At 44.0% G+C, this 20,938-nt stretch overlaps 1 protein-coding gene across 1 annotated transcript in view; it reads right to left on the reverse strand.

The window, feature by feature from the left end:
• The window catches only part of COL23A1 (collagen type XXIII alpha 1 chain), a 344,194-nt gene that overhangs the window by 306,164 nt on the left and 17,092 nt on the right, over window positions 1-20,938 (reverse strand). The window contains exon 2 of the mRNA XM_012813370.1: window positions 10,864-10,930. Within this exon, the coding sequence (XP_012668824.1) occupies window positions 10,864-10,930 (67 nt within the window). The remainder of the gene's footprint in view (window positions 1-10,863; window positions 10,931-20,938) is intronic.

Here is a 20,938-nt window from a genome sequence, read left to right on the forward strand (position 1 = left end):
TTTTACTGAATGGAGTAAAACTGAAAGCTTTCCCTCTTAGAACTGGAACCAGACAAGATTGTCCTCTGTCACCATTATTATTCAACGTAGTGCTGGAAGTTCTAGCCAATACAATTAGGCAAGGCAAGGAAATAAATGTCATCCAAATGGGAGCGGAGGAAGTCAAACTCTCCCTCTTTGCTGACGATATGATCTTATATGTAGAGAACCCCAAAGACTCAACCACAAGACTCCTGGAAGTCATCAAAAAAATACACTAATGTCTCAGGATATAAAATCAATGTCCACAAGTTAGTAGCCTTTGTATATGGCAATAATAGTCAAGATGAGAGGCTAATTAAGGACACAACTCCCTTCACCATAGCTTTGAAGGAAATGAAATACCTAGGAATATACCTAACAAAAGAGGTGAATGACCTCTATAAAGAAAATTATGAAACCCTAAGAAAGGAAATAGCAGAGGACATTAACAAATGGAAGATCATACCATGCTCATGTTTGGGAAGGATCAACATTGTTAAAATGTCTATACTTCCCAAAGCAATCTACAGATCCAATGCCATCCCTATTAAAATACCAACATTGTATTTTTAAGACTTGGAAAAAAGGACTCTGCATTTTGTATGAAACCAGAAAAAACCCCATATAGCTAAGGCAGTTCTTAGTAATAAAAACAAAGCCAGGGGCATCAGCATATCAGATTTTAGACTGTACTACAAAGCCATAATAGTGAAGACAGCATGGTACTGGCACAAAAACAGAGACATAGACATTTGGAATCGAACAGAAAACTAGGAAATGAAACTAACATCATACAACCACCTAATCTTTGATAAACCAAACAAGAGACTACCTTGGGGGAAAGACTCCCTATTCCATAAATGGTGCTGGAAGAACTGGATATCCATGTGTAAGAGAATGAAACTGGCCCTACACCTTTCTCCACTCACAAAAGTTGATTCAAGATGGATAAAGGACTTAAATTTAAGGCATGAAATGATAAAAATCCTCAAAGAAAGCATGGGAAAAACACTGGAAAATATTGGCCTGGGGAAAGACTTCATGAAGAAGACTGCCGTGGCAATTGCAACAACAACAAAAATAAACAAATGGGACTTAATTAAACTAAAAAGCTTCTGTACAGCTAAGGAGACAACAACCAAAGCAAACAGACAACCGACACAATGGGAAAGGATATTTGCATATTTTGAATCAGACAAAAGCTTCATAACTAGGATCTATAGAGAACTCAAATTAATCCACATGAAAAAAGCCAACAATCCCATATATCAATGGGCAAGAGACATGAATAGAACCTTCTCTAAAGAAGACAAGACGAATGGCTAACAAACATATGAAAAAATGCTCACCATCCCTAATTATTAGAGAAATACAAATCAAAACCATCCTGAGATGCCATCTAACCCCAGTGAGAATGGCCCACATCACAAAATCTCAAAACTGTAGATGCTGGCATGGATGTGGAGAGAAGGGAACACTTTTACACTGCTGGTGGGACTGCAAACTAATACGACCTTTTTGGAAGGAAGTATGGAGAACCCTCAAAGAACTCAAGCTAGACCTCCTATTCGATCCTGCAATCCTATTACTGAGCATTTACCCAGAAGGAAAAAAATCCTTTTATCATAAGGACACTTGCACTAGGCTGTTTATCAGAGCTTAATTTACAATTGCCAAAATATGGAAACAGCCTAAATGCCCACCAATCCAGGAATGGACTAACAAGCTGTGGTATATGTACACCATGGAATACTATTCAGCCATTACAAAAAATGGAGACTTTACAGCCTTTGTATTAACTTAGATGGAAGTGGAACACATTATTCTTAGTAAAGCGTCACAAGAATGGAGAAGCACGAATCCTATGTATTCAATTTTGATATGAGGACAATTAATGACAATTAATGACATGGTGGAGGTGGGGGAACGGAAGAGCAGAGACAGAGAAGGAGGGAGGGCGGTGGGGTCTTGGTGTGTGCCACACCTTTTGGGGGCAATACACAATTGTAAGAGGGACTTTACCGAACAAATGCAATCAGTGTAATCTGGTTTCTTGTGCCCTCAATGAATTCTCAACAATAAAAATAAATAAATAAAATAAATATATGTATATATTAATTATCCTTTACATGCCAGTTAGATTTCTATAGAATTTAATGAATATAATGGGCTCCCTCTGGTGGTCACAAGAAAATCTCCAAATCTCAATGGTCAGTACACAGTTAAACTTCAAGATCTTTATTTATAGGACATAGGATTTTTTTATAATTAATAGATTCAGAGTGGCTAGACTATGCTTTAAGAGAAAACATCTAATTATTTTTTCCTTTCATTAGTGGGTCTTAATAAATTGCTTTGTAAGGCCCACTGCCCAAAACCACGCTTACCACCTCCCTTCCAGATAGTCCCTCTGTGGGGATTTCCTATTTCTGGCCAGGCTTGGGGCTCCAGTCTACTCTGCCCCACCTGTGCCCATCCACCCTAGTCATAAGTTTATGTGCCACATGACCTGGCACCTCTCACAGCTGTTCCTGTCAATTCCCATGGCCTCTTCTTCAGACAAGTCATTCAGCAGATAGCTATCAACCCTCCTCTACCTCAGTCCTAGGCTCAGGAGATGCCACAGTGAACAGTATGATCCCTGCCCTGAGTGGCCCATCAGGGGGCCCCTCTGCTGTAGCCAAATCCGTGATCCATTCTGTCTCTCCTGCCGTTCCTAGAGTCCTGCTCTTTTTTTTTTTTGAGACCGAGCCTCAAGCTATCCCCCTGGGTAGAGTGCCATGGCATCACAGCTCACAGCAACCTCCAACTCCTGGGCTCAAGCGAGTCTCCGGCCTCAGCCTCCCAAGTAGCTGGGACTACAGGCGCCTGCCACAACGCCTGGCCATTTTTTGGTTGCAGCCGTCATTGTTGTTTGGCGGGCCCGGGCTGGGGATTCGAACCCGCCACCTTAGGTGTATGTGGCTGGCGCCTTAGCCGCTTGAGCCACAGGCGCCGAGCCAGAGTCCTGCTCTTAACACTGAATTCTATTTAGACACGTTCAGCTGTGTCCCATGGGATAAAGCCCAAATCCTGTCACACCCCAGACTCACCTTCACCTCCCACTGCATCCTTCTAACCAAACAAAAACTCACGGCTCCTTGATGCTCCCTTTGTCTCTGCTGGGAACGTCAGCTCTCATGGAACGTGTCCCCCACCCAGCTGGCTAACAGATCAACCAGTCCTCAGAATCCCATCCAGCTATCATTTTCCTCAGGAAGGATCCTCCCTGCAGCCAGATCCTCCTGACTTGGAGTGACTTCCTCTTCCTTTTAAGTTCTATGGGACTTTTCCCCTTAGGACTCATCTTATTCTCAATTTATCATGGTTCTTATTATCTGTACTATCATCCTTTAACAACTGGGTCTACAACTGTCTCTAACTATCTTAGTCAATGGCTCCCACAGGATTAGCACCAAATTGGGGTAAAGAGAGATGAATGAATAAATGAAAAAGTATCTATGATAGTGGAATGGAGGATTGAGACCATCTTCCAGAGAATTTTGGCACCAAATATATATATATAATATCTCATACAAATTATCTTCTTCTTTTTGGTAGAGTCTGACATAGTGAGATAACTGCCTTACAGGATACTCAGTTTTGCCATAAACTCAAGTCCACTGAGATTTAACACTTAAAAAAATATATATATCATTTTTTAAAATTCTACAGGTTAAAAATAATTCAAAAGAGGATAATAATGTCTTGCTTCAGATTACTAAGACAGCATGTGCCCCTCAGTGGGCTCTTTCCTAAGCCAACAAAGACAGTAAACCGGCTGAATACAGAACTTCTGCTTCTGTTCTGCTCTGTAACATTTTCCATAAACTATCAATGAAACGTATCAGGTTCTGTATCACTTCCGCCTTGTGCTTTATGTGGTCTTTAGTAGAGGTTCACTTCTCTCCACAAACTTCAAGTCTTCATAGAACAGGGAATTTCTAACTCGGATTAATCTGTTTAATTTCTGGAAAAAATCCCCCTGGACTGTGAACATAGTGTGCACCATTTGGAAACCACACACAATGTCTCTGGAATATTATGCAAGGATACAAAAAGACACAAAAAGAAAATGAGAACGACCACTTTTCTGGAAAGTTCCTAATAATGTCTGGGGGCAGTTTGAGCACAGTTAGATACAAGTGCAAATGGAGTGAAGCGGCAGGAGCCCCGGGCCCTGCAGATCCCTCCTGGATGCTATTAGTGGCTGAGGAGAGTTCACTGGCTACTCACTTTCTTTTCCTATTTCTCTCACTCCCTGTGTCACCAGCATTTTCTTGCCCATGTCCCAGGAGAACATACCAGTAAAGTCAGCCAAACCTTTGGGTTATTTTTTGTTTTGAGACAGAGTCTCACTATGTTGCCCTCAGTAAAGTGCTGTGGCGTCACAACTCATGGCAACCTCCAACTCTTATGCTTAAGTGATTCTCTTGCCTCAGCCTCCCAAGTAGCTGGGACTACAGGCACCCACCAAAATGCCTGGGTATTTTTTTATTGCAGTTGTCATTGTTGTTTAGCTGGCTGGGGCCAGGTTCGAGCCTGTTAGCCTCAGTGTATGTGGCCAGCACCATAACCACTGTGCTACAGGTGCCAAGCCCAACCCTTTGCTTTTTCCCTCCAGAATTTTCCCAGCCAACTTCCAACTCCCTATCTCCTCTCCCTTCCTCAGCAGCAGCCCCTGACTAACAGCTGGGATCTGAGTTAATGGCCAGCTCACTCTCAGGAGGCAGTGCCAGGCCTTGCTCTGAGTTGTCTCCATGGGTCACCTCCTTAGATCCTTTCAGCAATCCTAGGAAGGAGGTACTATAGAAGTCCACTTTAGAGAGGGAAAACTGAGACAGGGAGAGGCCAAGAAGCTGGAGGTGACTGAGAATTCCAACCAGACAGTCTGGATCCAAAGACAACGCAATTTGCCCCAGGCCATGCTGCCTCTTGGAGTTTAAAGTGGAGCTGAACCTCTGGTCAAACCTGTCAAATCCCCAATCTGTCTACAGTCCTCAGCCCAGGGCCACCTTGGCATGGCCGGCTAGCTGTCCATGGAGTAAGACTGAAACAGTCACTTAGTGTTTGTGTCTACGCAGCTACATCCATTTCCTCTCCTCTGGTTCTGGTATTGCCAACCCCTCCCCATATCTGTCTCCCCAAGTTCCTAGAATAGTCACGTGACCTGAGAATGGCCACCCAACCCCCACCCAACCCATCAACATGCCCTAGCCTTCAGGCCATGGAAATTTTTCAAGTATGGGCACCTGCCCAAGCCAGGCAAATCAGAGTCAGTTCTGGGATTTTTTCTTTTTTTAATCACGGTAAAATACATATAACATAAAACTGACCAAGTTAACCATTTTAAAGTACACAATTTCATAGTATTTCATACATTTTCTAAGTTTTACAAATATCACCAATAGCCATTTCTAGGACTTTTCATCTTTCTAAACAGAAACCCTGTACTCACTGAACAATAACTCCCTATGACTTTAGTATGCTAGGGCTGCCATAAAAACCACCACACACTGAGAGGCTTAAACAACAGAAATTTATTTTCTCACACATCTGGAAAAGTCCAAGATCAAACTAGTTAGTTAGTTAGCACGTTAGTTTCTTCTATGGCCTCTCTCCTTGGCTTGCAGATAGCACCTCCTCCCTGTGTCCTCACATGAGTGGTCATCCCTCTGTGAGTGTCCAAACCTCCTCTTCTTAAAAGGACCTCAGTCATACTGTATTAAGGCCCACTCCAAAGGCCTCATTACCTTAATTACCTGCCTCTAAATATAGTCACTTTCTGAGGCACTGGGGGTTAGGACTTCACAATACGAATGTGGGGGAAGGCCACAGTTCAACCCAGAACACTCCCCATTCCCCAATTCCGGATTTTTTGAGAAAGAATAGTGTTCTGCTGGTTGTTGAACAGGCTGCTGAGGCAGAGAAGAGCTGAGAGAGAGTGAGCCCCGGAGTCTGGATAGACCCAAAGCCAGGTCGATCTTGGACCCTTCCATTCCCACAGATGTGAGCTAATAAATTTCCTTTTTTGTTTTATCAGTGTAGGATGATCAGAACCTTAATGTCCTGATGCTTGTTGAGTGAGTTAATATTGAGGGCCTCTTTCTCCAGAGTGCCCATAGCTCCACGACATGTGGTGTGGGACCACAAGGTAGCTATTTATGTGGCAGAGTTAAGATTCAATTGCAGGCCTCTCAGGCTCCGAGGTGCTGGTTTTGACCCATCCCTAGGGATACTCTCAGTCACAGCTGATCACAGCACAGTGAAAGCTGGGGCTGGGCTGGAATGTCCCACAGAGCAGGCTTTAGGGCCCACCTGGGCCAGCACCCTTCCTGCAGCATTCTGCAATCACTGCCTCAAGGTTGACCTCTCTACATGGACTGAGGGCTCCTGTCCTTCTGGCCACCACCCCTGGCCTGCAGCAGTGGCTGGCTCATGGCAGGCAGGTTTCAGAACAAAGCCAGAGCACAGGCTCCGCCTGGGGCCTGCCTCCCATCACAGGAGGGATGCAGCACTGTCTGTGAACACAGGATAGGAAACAACCCAAATGTCCTTCAAGGGGACAGGCCAAGGACATTTCAGGACATCCCAACAGCCTAGGAAGATTTCATCATTGAACCCAAACAAGGCAGCACCTGCTCTCCATGACACAGATCATCTCAAAGAGAAACTGCAAATTGAAAAAGAGCAGAGCACGGGAAACAACACACGATGATGGCAACTGTGTAAGAAAGGAGGAGGGACTACTCACTGATGTTGTGTACACAGACACCGCTGCAATCGGCTGTCCAATGCCATGGCCACTAGCCATGATTTAAACTAAAATTAGTTAAAATCAAGTTTAACAATTCAGTCCCTCATGTGTGGCTAGAGAGGCTACAGTCATGGGCGGCACAACAGAACAAATGTCTCTGTCACCTCAGAAAGTTCTATTGGGTAGCACTGCTCTCTAGGACCGTACAGAGAAGTAAAGGGCCCCTGGCAAGGGGAGCAGGAGAAATGGGGGAGGGGAATTATTTAGATTTAAAAATCTAAACACATTTTTAAACATTTAAGTACACAAAGTAAAGTCACAGAAGAGGGTCTTGGACCATAGAGTGACACTGGCAAGCCTCAGGCGGTGTCTCCAGTGGGGGAGTTATCTGCTGGGGGAGGAGTAGGTATCTTTTTTTGAGCAGGTGGATGAGAAAGAGCAGTGACAGGACAGGGCTCCCAGGTCTCACCCAGTTAGCACTGCATCTGAGTTAATGCCCGAGTGTCTGAGTCCAGCTGCCCCACATCTCATTCCTCTCAGCCTTGTAAGATCCTCCAGGTAACTATCACTCCTATTCGTTCTCAGTTCCCAGAGCTACTGCAGTAATAAATCACCACAAACTATTATAGGTGGCTTAAACTGACGGTAGTTTATTCCCTCAGAGTTCTAAAGCCCGAAAGTCAAAGGCATTGGCAGGGCAGGGCCCCTCCCAGAGGCTCTGAGGGAGAGTCCCTTCCATACCTCTCTCTGCTTTTTGGCGGCTGCCAGGGACTAAAGTGTTCCCTGGATTGTAGATGCATCACACCAACCTCTAGTCTGTGTGTGTCTCTGCATCTCAAATTTCTCCCTCTTGTCTCTCACAAGAACAACAGTCATTCAATTTAGAATCCACCCTAAGTCTTGGATGACCTACTCTATTTTGAGATCCTTAGCTTATTACACCTGCCTAGACCCAATTTCCATTTTTTTTTTTTTTTGAGACGGAGCCTCAAGCTATCCCCCTGAGTAGAGTGCCATGGCATCACGCTCACAGCAACCTCCAACTCCTGGGTTCAAGCGAGTCTCCTGCCTCCGCCTCCCAAGTAGCTGGGACTACAGGTGCCCGCCACAACGCCTGGCCATTTTTTGGTTGCAGCCATCATTGTTGTTTGGTGGGCCCGGGCTGGGGATTCGAACCCGCCACCTTAGGTGTATGTGGCTGGCGCCTTAGCCGCTTGAGCCACAGGTGCTGAGCCCCCAGACCCAATTTCCAAAGGTCACATCCACAAATATTGGGAGTTAGGACTTGGACATATCTTTTTTTTGAGACAGAGTCTCACTTGGTCGCCCTGGGCAGAGTGCCATGGTATCATCATAACTCACAGCAACCTCAGACTCTTGGATTCAAGTGATCCTCTTACTTCAACCTTCCAAGTAGCTGGGACTACAGGCACCTACCACAACGCCCGGCTAGTTTTTCTATTTTTAGTAGAGACAAACGGTCTCTTGCTCTTACTCAGGCTGGTCTCAAACTTCTGAGTTTAAGCAATCTACTCACCTCAGCCTCCCAGAATGCTAGGATTACAGTGGGAGCCACTGCACCCTGCTAGACATATATTTTTGAAGGATATAATTCAACCCACTGCACCATTTTATAGATAAGGGTACAAGGCTCAGGGGCCCCCATTTGCCCAAGGTGACAGAGCCAGCTCCTGCCACAGACTCTCATTAACTCAGGCAAGAGAGACGTACCATGTGCCACAAAGAAGCCTGGCACCACAAAACCTGCCACTGCAAAGCAAAGGCCCCACCGCTGTAGCTCAGCCTCACAATGGGTGACATAGCCAGAAGAACTACACCTTCTCTGGCTTTGCTTATCTGACTGCTGCAGGATAGGATCTGACAGAAGATTACAGTCTCCTGGGCCCAAACCAGGCCCTGGGGCTCTGTGGCTATCTCAAATCAGGTGGGGATCCAAGCTCCAGAGCATGGTCTGTATCTCCAAACTCCAAGTCTGCGGGACAAATTGGAGCCAAAGAGTTTAGGCTTCTGGGGCTGGAGACAAAGGCCCCTGTGCTTTTTTTATGATAAAGGTACAGGTGCCAGCCCCTGGGGTTTTGTGCTGGTGAGGGTTCTGCTCTAAAGGGCTGTGTGAGTGCTCAGATTTGAGGTGACAGGAGAGAAAGCCCAGGCATGGACATAGTGCAGAGAGGCCTGGCTGAGGCCAGCATGCTGCATCCCTAAGGTCTGTACTGACCATACTAGTGGGGACAGCAGCTGTGCGCTGATGGCAGCAGGGCTGCCCAGGGAGCAGGAGAGGTCACCTTGTCCTCCTCTCAGTGGGGCTGGAGATTTGAAGCAGCCCTTCAGCTTTCATGGTCTTTCTGAGACCCTCTTGGAATCTCTCTCTTCAAAACCTCTGCTGCCCTCCTCCTGAGGGAAGGCGGGACATGAAACTGCCTCTGGGTCATTGGCTTTAACCCCAACTTTCTCCATGACCTCAGAGAGGCCCCCAGAGAGCCCACTCCAAGGCTGTTAGCATGTACTGATAAAGACCCTTGTGGCTGGAAAGGGGCACACCCAAGATGTGGCCCAGCTCTGTGCCAGCTCCCAGCCCCCTTTTCCCTCTCTCCATCTATTATGTGGATTTAGGACTCTCGACCTTTCTGTCAGCAACCCACCCCAAGAAACCCAATTCACATTGTCGTCCACGTCAAACCCACAAGTACAAATAGCATGTCAGCAATTCTTATTCCAGTCTATGCTAGTTCACAATGTCAAAATGCTGGGTACAAGCTGCTAAACTGATTTTATCTCTTCTGAATGCGCTGTAACTCCCAGTTTAAAAAATACTGACCCACATAATTTACATGCGTATACCTCCAAACAACACCAACGAAGAAGGAAGGGAAAAAAGAAGGGTTGTTCCCATTTGATGCATTTTCAAATCATCCAAAAATCCATTCATAGATCTAAATTTTTTCCTCCCATTTAATTGCAATTTCTGACTTCCTGATCTACAAATGGAGTGATTACTTGTCATATCCTTTTTTCCTCTTATTAAAACCTCAGTGGCCCTAAAAAGCCTGGTTTGAGCTCAATCCTAGAATCCTCTCCCCCTGTGATCTCAGCAACAGAATGCTCATACCATGTCATCCATCTGTGCTGAAATGTCAGGGTGGGATCTTCATGATCAGTGAGTTTGGTTTCTGGACCAGCTGCAGACAACTTTCTATCAGCTACCTGACAACTTGACCAATGGAAGGGGAGGTGGTGAGGACACTGTTTGGCTCCTGTGTTCTCTGACCCAATAACAAAAGTCACCTTTCCTTGTATGTTGTGCAGTCTGAGCTATCTTATGATTTTCCACTTACTTACTGGTATTGGACACTGGCCTGTGAGAGGGTCATTCTAACCCCAGAAGTATAGGGTTAGAGACCACACACCAAAATTCTTGATTGTGGTCTATACAAAGCTCCCTGAAAATAACCAGAAGTTCTGCTATGAATCTGGATTTGAGCCACATGGATTAGGAGTCAACAAATCCTGGTTTATTCATAGCTATCCTGATCTATACCAGCAAAAGCCAAGAGAAACATAATAATTTGAATAATTCAGACCAAGTTTTCTGTTCCCTTCTTCTGTCTCCACCAAAAGAAATGAAAACAAAAAGCTTACATTCACCAGATTATTTATCTGCCTTCCACATGTCTGCCTCAGAGCTCTACTGCAATGCTAACGTTGTGGGCATGAGGCTCCAACAGGTACCCTGTGAGACGGCCATTCCTTTCCTCCCACTCCAGCCTTATTCCAAGTCCTCTCCAATGGGGTCTTAGTTCCACCACCAACCAAACCAAGTTGGTTCATTTTGCCGGACACTCTGATGAGAGAGACTGCTAAGGACAATGTAGAAAGAAAGGCCCCAGGACAGTCCACGAGGTATAAGAGCCCGAAACCCCAGCCGACCCTCTGGACTGTTCATGTTCTTGGTAATTTTGATCAAACAGCAGAAAGAAGGGACAGGTCTAAGAAGTCAGGAGCCAGCAAGTCATGAAACCTTCCCTTACCTGGGGGGCAGACACATTCGGATGGTGCTTCCCGAACAGTCCGGAGCTTGACCAGTCCATCCAACTTCTGTGCCAAGAAGAAAAGGAAAGAAAAATAAGAATGAGTTTCAGGGCAGAGAGGGGTAAAGTGGAAAAATCAACAAGAACAGATGTATCTGAAAGATCTAGCATGATGGTCGTGTTTTCAAGAACATTTCATAAAAGATCATTAAATTCTACAGGCAATTTTAGAATAAGAGGAAAAACAAAAACATCAAACAGTTACTGGTGAGTCCTTGAAAAGAAGGCGGCAGGTCTTAGCTTTGTTACAACATTTTTGGATATAACACCAAGAGTTAAAAACAATAGGAACCAGCATCCTGCAAATTAAGAAAAGCCAAAGTGACCATCAGTTTATGAGCAGAAAGCCGGCACAGAGGAAGGCCTGGGCAGGGAAAATCAAAACTGGTCCTTGAGGCAGCTTTCTGTACTCACTAGACCTCCCCAACTGTCCTCCGTGGTGGCCCCTTCCAGCCCTCAGCCTCAGACCCACAAGTCTTATCCAGTCTGATGACATTTTCCTTTCTTTCTTTTTTCCATTTTCCTTTCTTCCTACCAGTGGGGATCCTTGGCCTAGAAAATTTGGTTCAGTATAATTTAATAAGAATCTCTACACATGCCCAGCTCTATGCTAGATTTGGGTGAAAGGAAAAAAATTACCACAGAAATAGAGTCAAAAGTGACAGTTACACTGCAGTGGTAACTCACAAGGACAACTTTGGCAGGCTCCTGGCCTGATTTGACCCTAGGGGCAACATCTGAGGCCAGAATTAATCCTCCTGCCTCACAGATAAGGGGAAGTAAGATTGAAAAAAAGAAGTTTGTCCCACACCCAAAATCTAAGTTTAGAGGAATAAAATGATTGGCTCCTAATCCCCAAACATGCCAGGACTTGAGTCCTGGCAAAGATATACAAAGCATTAACCTTTCTCTGTGGGGCGGGGGTGGGGGGGACCCCTAAAAGCCCTGTGGGAATGTGCTAACCTGAGAGAACAGTGCAGGATCCCAGTCAGGATCGGGGCTTCAGGCTCAAACAAAGAACAGTCATTTGTAAGCACTGTCTGGCGGGGGCAGGGGGGGCAAGGCTGCCCACCCCTGGTCTGAGCCCTTTACCACCAGGGCTGGGATTTTCACGATACAGAGGCCCCCATTCTCCATCTCCACAGGGTACCTCCTGCCACCTGCAATGCACCACCAGCTCTATGTCTACCTCCAGCCCCAGCCTCATCTCACATGGACAGTTGTGAGAGTTAGGGGCTGCACTGGTCCTGAACACAGGCGATATGAAGATGTCATTACCATGGTGGAAATAATACCACACCAGCCAGAGGGTGCTCCAGGGTAGCACCTTTAGGTGCACTAACATCTTTATCCTTGCCGTACCTCCCAGTCCTGGCCCCCCAAGACCCTGAGTGTACCCTAGAAATCAAGAGTGTACCCCAGAAACCAAGAGGCCCCAGGTGGGCCTCAGGATGCTGTCAGCTCCCTGCCAGGACTGCTGCCTGCCACAAGCTCTAGCTCTGGCCCAGTGACCCTGTAAGATGGCCTGAGCCAGCCCCCAGCCTCCAGAGAGCCCCTGCAGCTGTCATGGGCTTCCACAGATACCATCACCCTGCTCTTCCCAGGCCCAGGCCACCCAGAGCTTGAGGGGGGCTGAGTCAGTCCCCCCTCCCCTGCCACACCCCTCTGAGGTGAATGAGAAGCCAGCCCTTGCAGAAGCTTCAGCCACCCTCAGAACTCACACTTCCCCACTCCATCTACAGATACTAAAACATTTCAAAATGCACTGAGATAAAGAGTCTAGCCTCCTAGTTTAAGGCAATTTGTTCAAGAAGCTCTCATCTGTTTCTATCAGTGCTAGACAGAGTACAAAGGACTACCACACCAAGTTTACCTCTTTAACAAAAGCATTTAACAACTGCTATCACATCTGGGCCTCTCTCCTAAAGGGGAGGGGAGCTTTATCAAATACTGATAGGAAACACAAGACTTTCAAGCTACTCTTATTTTAAAGTGGAAAGTTGGGTAAGAAACTATTGATGAGAGAAAAAAAAAAAATGTCCTGTTTAAGGCTAGCAGCTGGGATGGTAGGTTACTGGGATTGAGTTTTTGTTTTGTCATTTATCCTAACTCCTCCTGAGCATTTGTTTTTCTAGATTGGAAGGCAAGTCTGCAATGTTTTATCTCCAGGCCCCTAACTTTCTGTGGGTTTGAAGCGTCCCTACTATGAGCACAAAGTGAAATGTTTGACTTAAAACCCAATCCCACAATCTTGACTTCAGGCTTTTATTTATTTATTTATTTTTTCAGTACTAAGAAAATAACTCTTCTGTGTCCAGGTTTGTAAAAATGATTTAAAAGTCTCAACATTTTACATTTAATTATCTGACAGCACCTCCACCATCTGCAAACAATATAGTCTTAGTTTTACATATGCAAACAAGTCCTGACTCTGAAAGTAAATAAAGGAAGGGTTTCTGAAAAGACCAGAGACTCTGGGGGCATTCCCTTCCAGAAGTTACTGAGTAGCAGAACTTGAAGTTTAAGGGGAGGAGGCCAAGAGCTCAGGGAAAACGCATGAGGGAAAAGCATGGTTTTCAAAACAGCAGCACATGGTCAGATGATAAATTTATTAATGAGCTGTTGGAGCACTAGTCTAGAACAATTCACCAGATGTTTGATCACATACTCAAATGGTTTTGCTCTGGTAAAATATAGATTGATGTCCAAAAAAGGGACACAAGAATTTATCTCTGAAAAAGGCTACAAATAAGCCATAAGACAAATTTCTATTTTCACTGAAAATTCCTATGCCAGGGAATGTATCCCATGGACATAAATCAGGAGAAACAAAAAACTATTCATGAAGGAGCTGCATGGCAAAGCAGTGGGGATGGTCAGGTGAAGGATGGGGAAGACCCTTGATAACTGTCAGATGTCAGGGAACAGCAGGATGAAGGCGGCAGCAACAGGACTAATGTTTATGGTACTCTAAAAGAAAATGTCCTCATCTACACAAAAATTCAGGCACAGGGGAGGGTTTGCTACCAAACAGAACCCAGTGACTATTGGGATTATGGTGATTTACTTCTTAAAAGTTCTCTCTGTGTTGTTGTAATACCATTTTCCCAGTAAAAATAAAAAAACATGGAAGTAGATGAGACAAGGTGAACTCTTTGCCAAGGGTGATTTCTGAACAACAGATAGATGGTTCTGTCTCCTTAGAAAGACCCTATTCCAGGCTCAATCCTGTTAATCCACACCCATCACAAACACCAGGCAAAGGCTTGCCAAGGGTCAAACCGATCAGCCCTGGCTCCTTCCATCCCCATGACAAGGGCCCCTGTGTGCATTCCTAGTGCTGCCTCACCTAGTCCTCCCAACAACTCCTTGAGGCTGGAACTATTACACACTGGTATATAGACATACAACTGAGATTTAGAGAGGGAAGTGTCAGGGTTGGACTTAGCAACTGATTCCAAATATGAAGGAAGGCAAGCTCTGCTTATGAACAATTATTATGTCCACAAAAAAATTTTTTAAGTTGCTATCAAAATCCAGGTCATGCAAAACTATAAGGACAGAGCTTAGTACAGAGAGGAATTAAGGAGCAGAGTGTGCGCAGGAGATTGAGGGCCTCAGAATTGTTCATATGGCTCTGGGGTGGTGGACATGACTATGCATTTGTCAAAGTCGTCACAAAGAGTGAACTTTAATGGATGTAAGTTAAAATAAACAAAAGTCAATCAGCATGCTGGAGAATCCTAGGCTAGACTGCAGGCTATGACAAATGAATCTAACTATATTTAGTTTGTGTGAATAACCTCACTGGAGACTGTGGGGTAAATGTAGTTGAGCTAAGTTACTTTGCAAAGTAGTATTCTGATTGAAAACCATATGGCTGGAGACAAAAGGGACCTGCCATGAATACTGTACTCTAGTAGTCCAAGCTGTTACTCACAGAGGTAGAGGTTAGCAACTTTGAAGCTACTTTACATATTAGGGTTGAACAAACGGGTAAATGAACTATAAGTAATGAGAGCAAGGTTCCTCATTGCTCAAGAAAGAGGTTATAAGTGAGCAAAGAACGAAAGCAAGTATGAATCCCATTATGCTGGGTCAGAATCAGAGGCATCACTATGAGGTCATGTTTGTTCTGTGTATAGATAGACACTGTATGGATCACGAGGAGAGTTCCCCTTGGCCCTCTAACGGCTTGCTGAAAAATCAACTCAAAAAAGGAAGATTAATTGGCATACAAGTTTATTTAATGTGCATACACAGGAGGCTTCAGAATAAAGACCCAAAGATACAGGGAAAATTGTCCACATTTTTGTGCTTGTATTCAACAAAATAGGAACAACCAGGTAGAAATATGATTAAGTACAAAGGTATGATCTAATGTTAGACCAAGTAGGGAAACTTAGCAAGGCCTGTCTGTCTAGATTCTTCTTGCCCTCTCTGAGCAAGAATTCTTTCTTTCTGGATACAGGGCAGGACCATCTCTGGAATGCAGGTCTGAAGACCTGTAGTCTTGCTCTGTCACCCAGGCTAGAGTGCTCACAGCAACTTCAAACTCCTGGGCTCAAGTGTTCCTGCTGCCTCAGCCTCCTGAGTAGTTGAGACTACAGGTACGTGTCACTATGCCTGACTAATTTTGAAGCTACTTTTACACATTAGGATTACAAATAAGTAAATGAACTGTAAATAATGAGAGCCAGATTTCTCACTGTCCAAGAAAGGAGAATAGGGTCTCAGGGTGGTACCTGTGGCTCAAAAGACTAGGGGTGCAGGCCCCATATACCAGAAGTGGCAGGTTTAAACCTGGCCCTGGGCAAAAAATGCAAAAAAAAAAAAAATAGGGTCTCACTCTTGCTCAGACTGGTCTCAAATTCCTGATCTCAAGTAATCCTCCTGACTCCCAAAGTGCTAGGGTTACAGGCATGGGCTACCCTGCCCAGCCAAGGTAATTTCTTTATGGCTAATTTTTACATAGACATGAAGAGAGAAAGTCAGAGTAATATTTTTAGGTTTCATGGCTGGCTTTGGGAAAAAGACGTTCAGGTTTCTATGACTTACCTTGGGGAAGAGGGATTCTAGTTTCTATGGCTAGCCTCAGGGGAGAATGGGAATGAGAGATAGGAGGGCAGGAGAAAGTCAAAGAAAAACTTTTGCTTGTGAGGCCTTCATTTTGTGGTACTGTTTTCTAAGCCCTAACATTATATACAGAAATAATTATAGATATATGTATAGAGAGAGGTCAATATACATGCATACATACTTAATCTCTATCTGCAGAGAAGGCCTACAAAGAGTGACACCCTAGTACTAACAAATACACCCAATGCCCAGATCTTGGCTTCTAAATACCATTCTCCAATAAAAGGAACCAGGGATTTTTGGAGAAATGGCTAATTCTAGGATCAAAGTAGGAAAAATATGAGATGAGCCTGAAGCATCTTATAATGCCAGAATATAAAGAAGCACCTTAGAGTGGGAAGGGGTGATGTGCAGGATGTACATCAAAGAAACACAAGAACCAACCTAAAGAAGCTGGGATAATCAACACTTGGAACAATTTAAGCAACAAAATAAATAATGTAGTATTGGCTTATAATCCATACAGACATAAAAGATTGATTGAATAAATACATGTGGAGAAGTGACAAAGCTTCCATGTAGAATTTCAAATAATCTATGTAATACTTCCCCCTCCAGGAGGTGGCGCTAAATTCCCCTCTCCTTGAGTGCGGGGTGGACTTAGATAGCAACTTTATAATGCAAAAATCTGACAACCAAGTGATCAAGTTAATTATCACCAGAGATAAGTGACACTGACACTGACAATGGACCCTCTGATATGATACCACGAAAGTGGCCATCCACTTGAGTGGTGTCCTTTCCAAACCCACATAACCTAGTTTCATCATGAGAAAAACCAGACTAGCCGAAACTGAGGGACATGCTACAAAATACCTGCTCTGTATGTCTCAAAATGATCTAGGTCATGGAAATCATGGAAAGACTGAGAAATGGTCATAGATTGAAACAGACTAAGGACACATAATTACATAACTAAACGTAAGGTATTCTGGATGGATCTTGGAATAGGAAAAGGACATCAGAGTAAAAAACTGGTGAAATCTAAATAAGGTGTATTTTAGCTAGAGAAGAAAAAGTAGCAGAATCACAAAGTCACTTACCACCAACTAAGGTGTAGCTTTGTTATTTTTTAGAACAGACTTTTTTTTTATTAAAGTAAAAGTCACATAATCATTAACATTAAATTAATAAATTTAAAGTGAACAATTCAGTGGCATTAAGTACATTCATAATGTTGCCAAATCATCTCCTCTAGCTAGTTAGAAAACATATTGTCATCTCCAAGGGAATCCTGTCCGCCTCCCACCAGACCCTGAACAGCAATCACCAGTGTTTGTATCCACAGTCACATACTCTGGATATTTTGCACAAACAGGATCATATGATTTGTGACCTTTTTGTCTGGCTCCTTCACTTAGCGTGATCTTTTTGAGATTCATCCATGTTGTAGCATTTATCAGTACTCCTTTCATTTTTATGGCTGTATAATATTACATTCTATATTTATACAACCACTTACTTATCCATTCTATGAACATTTGGGCTTTTCCACCCTTGTGAATAGTGCTGCTATAAACAAGAGAGTACATTTATTTGAGTACCTGTTTTCAATTCTTTAGGGTGTAACCTAGGAGTGGAATTGCTGGGTCATGTGGTATTCACATTTAATTTTTTTAAGGATTCATCAAACTCTCTTCCATAGTGGCTGAACTATTTTACACTCCCCCTAGCAATGTAAGAAATTTCCAATTTCTCCATATCCTTGCCAATAGATCCTAGTGGGCGTGAGGGGGTATCATCTCATTGTGGTTTGGCTATATATTCCCCTAACGACTAATGATATTGGCATCTTTTCATGTGCTTATTGGTCATTTCCATATTCTGCTTGAAGAAATGTCTGTTCAAGTCCCTTTCCCATTTTAAAATTGAGTGTTACATCATTTTGTTGTTGAGTGGTAAGAATTCTTTCTAAATTCTGGATGCTAGGTCCTCATCAGATGTGATTTATAAATATCTTCTCATATAACAGATTTGTTCTTTTTTGGGGAGGGGGGAGGAAAGAGATCTTATTCTAGTAAACAGTTTGTAAAACAAGCAAATGCAGCTTTCAGTATTAAATGAACAAGGAAGCAACTTGGGATTCACAGCAAAAACTCCTGCTCAGGTACATGATTGGGTAATATAACCGAGCGCTGACTGAGGCAGGTGAGCTCTGAAAGTCCCAAAGTTCAAAAGGGGCAGATGTGGGGGGACTCAGAGTTCATGTATGACCTGTACCACCTCCAATCAAAACACAATACAGGTGTGTATTAAAAATCATCTTGAGTGGCTCAAGTGGCTAAGGCGCCAGCCATATACACCTGAGCTGGCGGGTTTGAATCTAGCCTGGGCCTGCCAAACAACAATGATGGCTGCAACCAAATAGCCGGGCATTGTGGCAGGCGCCTATTGTCCCAGCTACTTGGGAGGCAGAGGCAGGAGACTCGCTTGAGCCCAGGAGTTGGAGGTTGCAGTAAGCTGTGATGCCATGGCATTCTAACCAGCTTGAGGCTCTGTCTCAAAGAAAAAAAAAAAATCATCTTGAAAATTGGTGGAAGTGGTTCTAGGCTTCCACCTATCTTCACATTAGTCTTTACTCAAATCTTGCTAGATTAATAGTAGAATATAACTACTAGTGAATTTGATCTGATCCTCTAGTGAATAGTAATGGTAGTGTTCTATTGCTGTGTTACAAACTGGCACAAAACTAGCAGCTTGAAACAACACACATTTACTATTTTACAATTTCCATGGTCAGAAGTCTAGACATGGCTGTGGTTGGTCCCACAGGCTGAATGGAACTGGAATGAATCAGTTGGGGGCATCTTTCTGGAGTGCTGGGTCCTTTCTCATGTTCCTGTGGTTCCTTATACTCACAGGTGGAGGCCCCACCCTCTATCTGGCTATTGACCGAGGGTGGCTCTCAGGTCCCTAGAGGCAGCTCACAGTCCTCCGCCATGTGGCCCCTCCATCCTCCATTCTTCACCTCTCTTACTTCAGGAAAGGCCTAGCCATCTACAGGGCTCACTCCATAGTCAGGGCCCCTGGATAATCTCCTTCAATATTAACTCAGAGCTAAGTGATTGGTTAGTAACTCAGTCATCACAGGGCTATCCCTCATATTCACAGGTTCTGCCTGCACTCAAGGGGAGGGAATTACATAGCCTATGTACACCAGGGAGCAGGAAGTGTGGGGCCATCTTAGAATTCTGCCTGCCATGGTGACATATCACAGTTCATGTATCACTTCTGACAAACGTAGTATGGTTAGATACATATGTACAGTGTATTTTTCTATAAAACAAGATGATTCTAAAAATTTAAAAAAGTCACATCACAGATTTCCATTGCCAGGCAAGATGGAATGACAATGGCTAGATTTACCCTCCTGCCTAAATAACCACATCAACAACAACAACAAAATTCACATTTAAAATATGTGACACAATGGTTTTTAAGACACTAGTACCAGGCAGGGAAGTATAGTGATCTCTGAGACACAGACAACATCCAGAAATGTAGGGTGGAGAAAGACAGGCAGGACTTGGCAGCCTCCCTGAGTTGCCCAGATGGGGCTGGGAGTCCATGGAGACTGAGAGGACTCCCAGCTCAGCTGACTCTCTGGGAGAGACAGCTGCCCAGAGACTCAGAGCCAGAGAGCTCGGGTTGAGGGTCTCCTTCTCCAGTGTTAGGGCACTAATCAACACCTGTGGGCAGGGAAAGAACCACTGGAACCACTGGAAAGATTAGAGGGGACAGCAGCCAGCACTCATGCAGGAATAGGCAGAGTGTCTGTTCCCTCCAGCCAGCACAGTAAATCTCATACTGAACTCCCATCCTGCACTGAGGGGAGTTGCAGGAGGGGCTGCCTCAGCAGCAGGGAGTAAGCAGTCCCACCTAACAGATCTGAAACAAGAGACCCCAAAGGATCAAACTGTTTCCAAGTAACCTAATTGCCACCAGACAAAGCCAATGAATATGTAAGAAATGCAAAAACACCCACCCCTCCCCTTCCCTAGCTCATCCAAGCTCATCCAATAAGAAGTTACCAACAGGAAGACAGGCCCCCGATGAGCAAAAAGTCAATTCAAGGAAATAGACCCAAAACTGCCACAGATGTTAGAATTAGCACACAATAACAAAGACTTTAAAGCAAGTATTTAACTGTATTGCATATGTTCAACATGTTAAGTAGGAATAACAAAGATATTAAAAAGTCCTAAACTAAAATTTGAGAGATGAAAACTGCCATGTCTGAAAAGAAAACTATGGGGGAGGGGATTAATGGCAGAGGAGACTTTACAGAAGAAAAGAACATGAACTTGAAGATGGCAGTAGAAACTACTCAAAATGAACACAAAGAGTTTGAATTTTTTTCTTTTTTTTTTATTGAATGGTAACTATGTACATTAATGCACTTCTGGGGTACAGTGTGGGGTTTTCACACACAATCCGAAACACTTCCATCAAACTGGTTAACATAGCTTTCCTGTCATTTTCTTAGTTATTATTTTAAAACGTTCACATTCTGCTCTTAGATTCACTTGTACCCTTGTAAGATAAACCTCAGAAGTGATCCCTCCAATCCCCCTCCTTCCACCTATTCCCCCCTCCCCCTCCCTCCCTCCTTCCTGTATTCTTAGGCTGTTATTAGGTTATAGCTTACATATAAAAGGTATAAATTAGCTTCATAATAGGGGTGTGTACATTGGATACTTTTTCTTCCATTCTTGTTGATACTTTGCTCAGAAGAACATTTTCCAGCTCCATCCATGTGAACATGAAGGACGTAAAGTCTACATTTTTCTTTATGGCTGCATAGTATTCCATGGTGTACATATACCACAGTTTGTTGATCCATTCGTGGATCGATGGGCACTTGGGCTTCTTCCAT

This window comes from Otolemur garnettii, unplaced genomic scaffold (assembly GCF_000181295.1).
Source record: "Otolemur garnettii isolate 467f Iridium unplaced genomic scaffold, OtoGar3 scaffold00261, whole genome shotgun sequence".
NCBI lineage: Eukaryota > Metazoa > Chordata > Mammalia > Primates > Galagidae > Otolemur > Otolemur garnettii.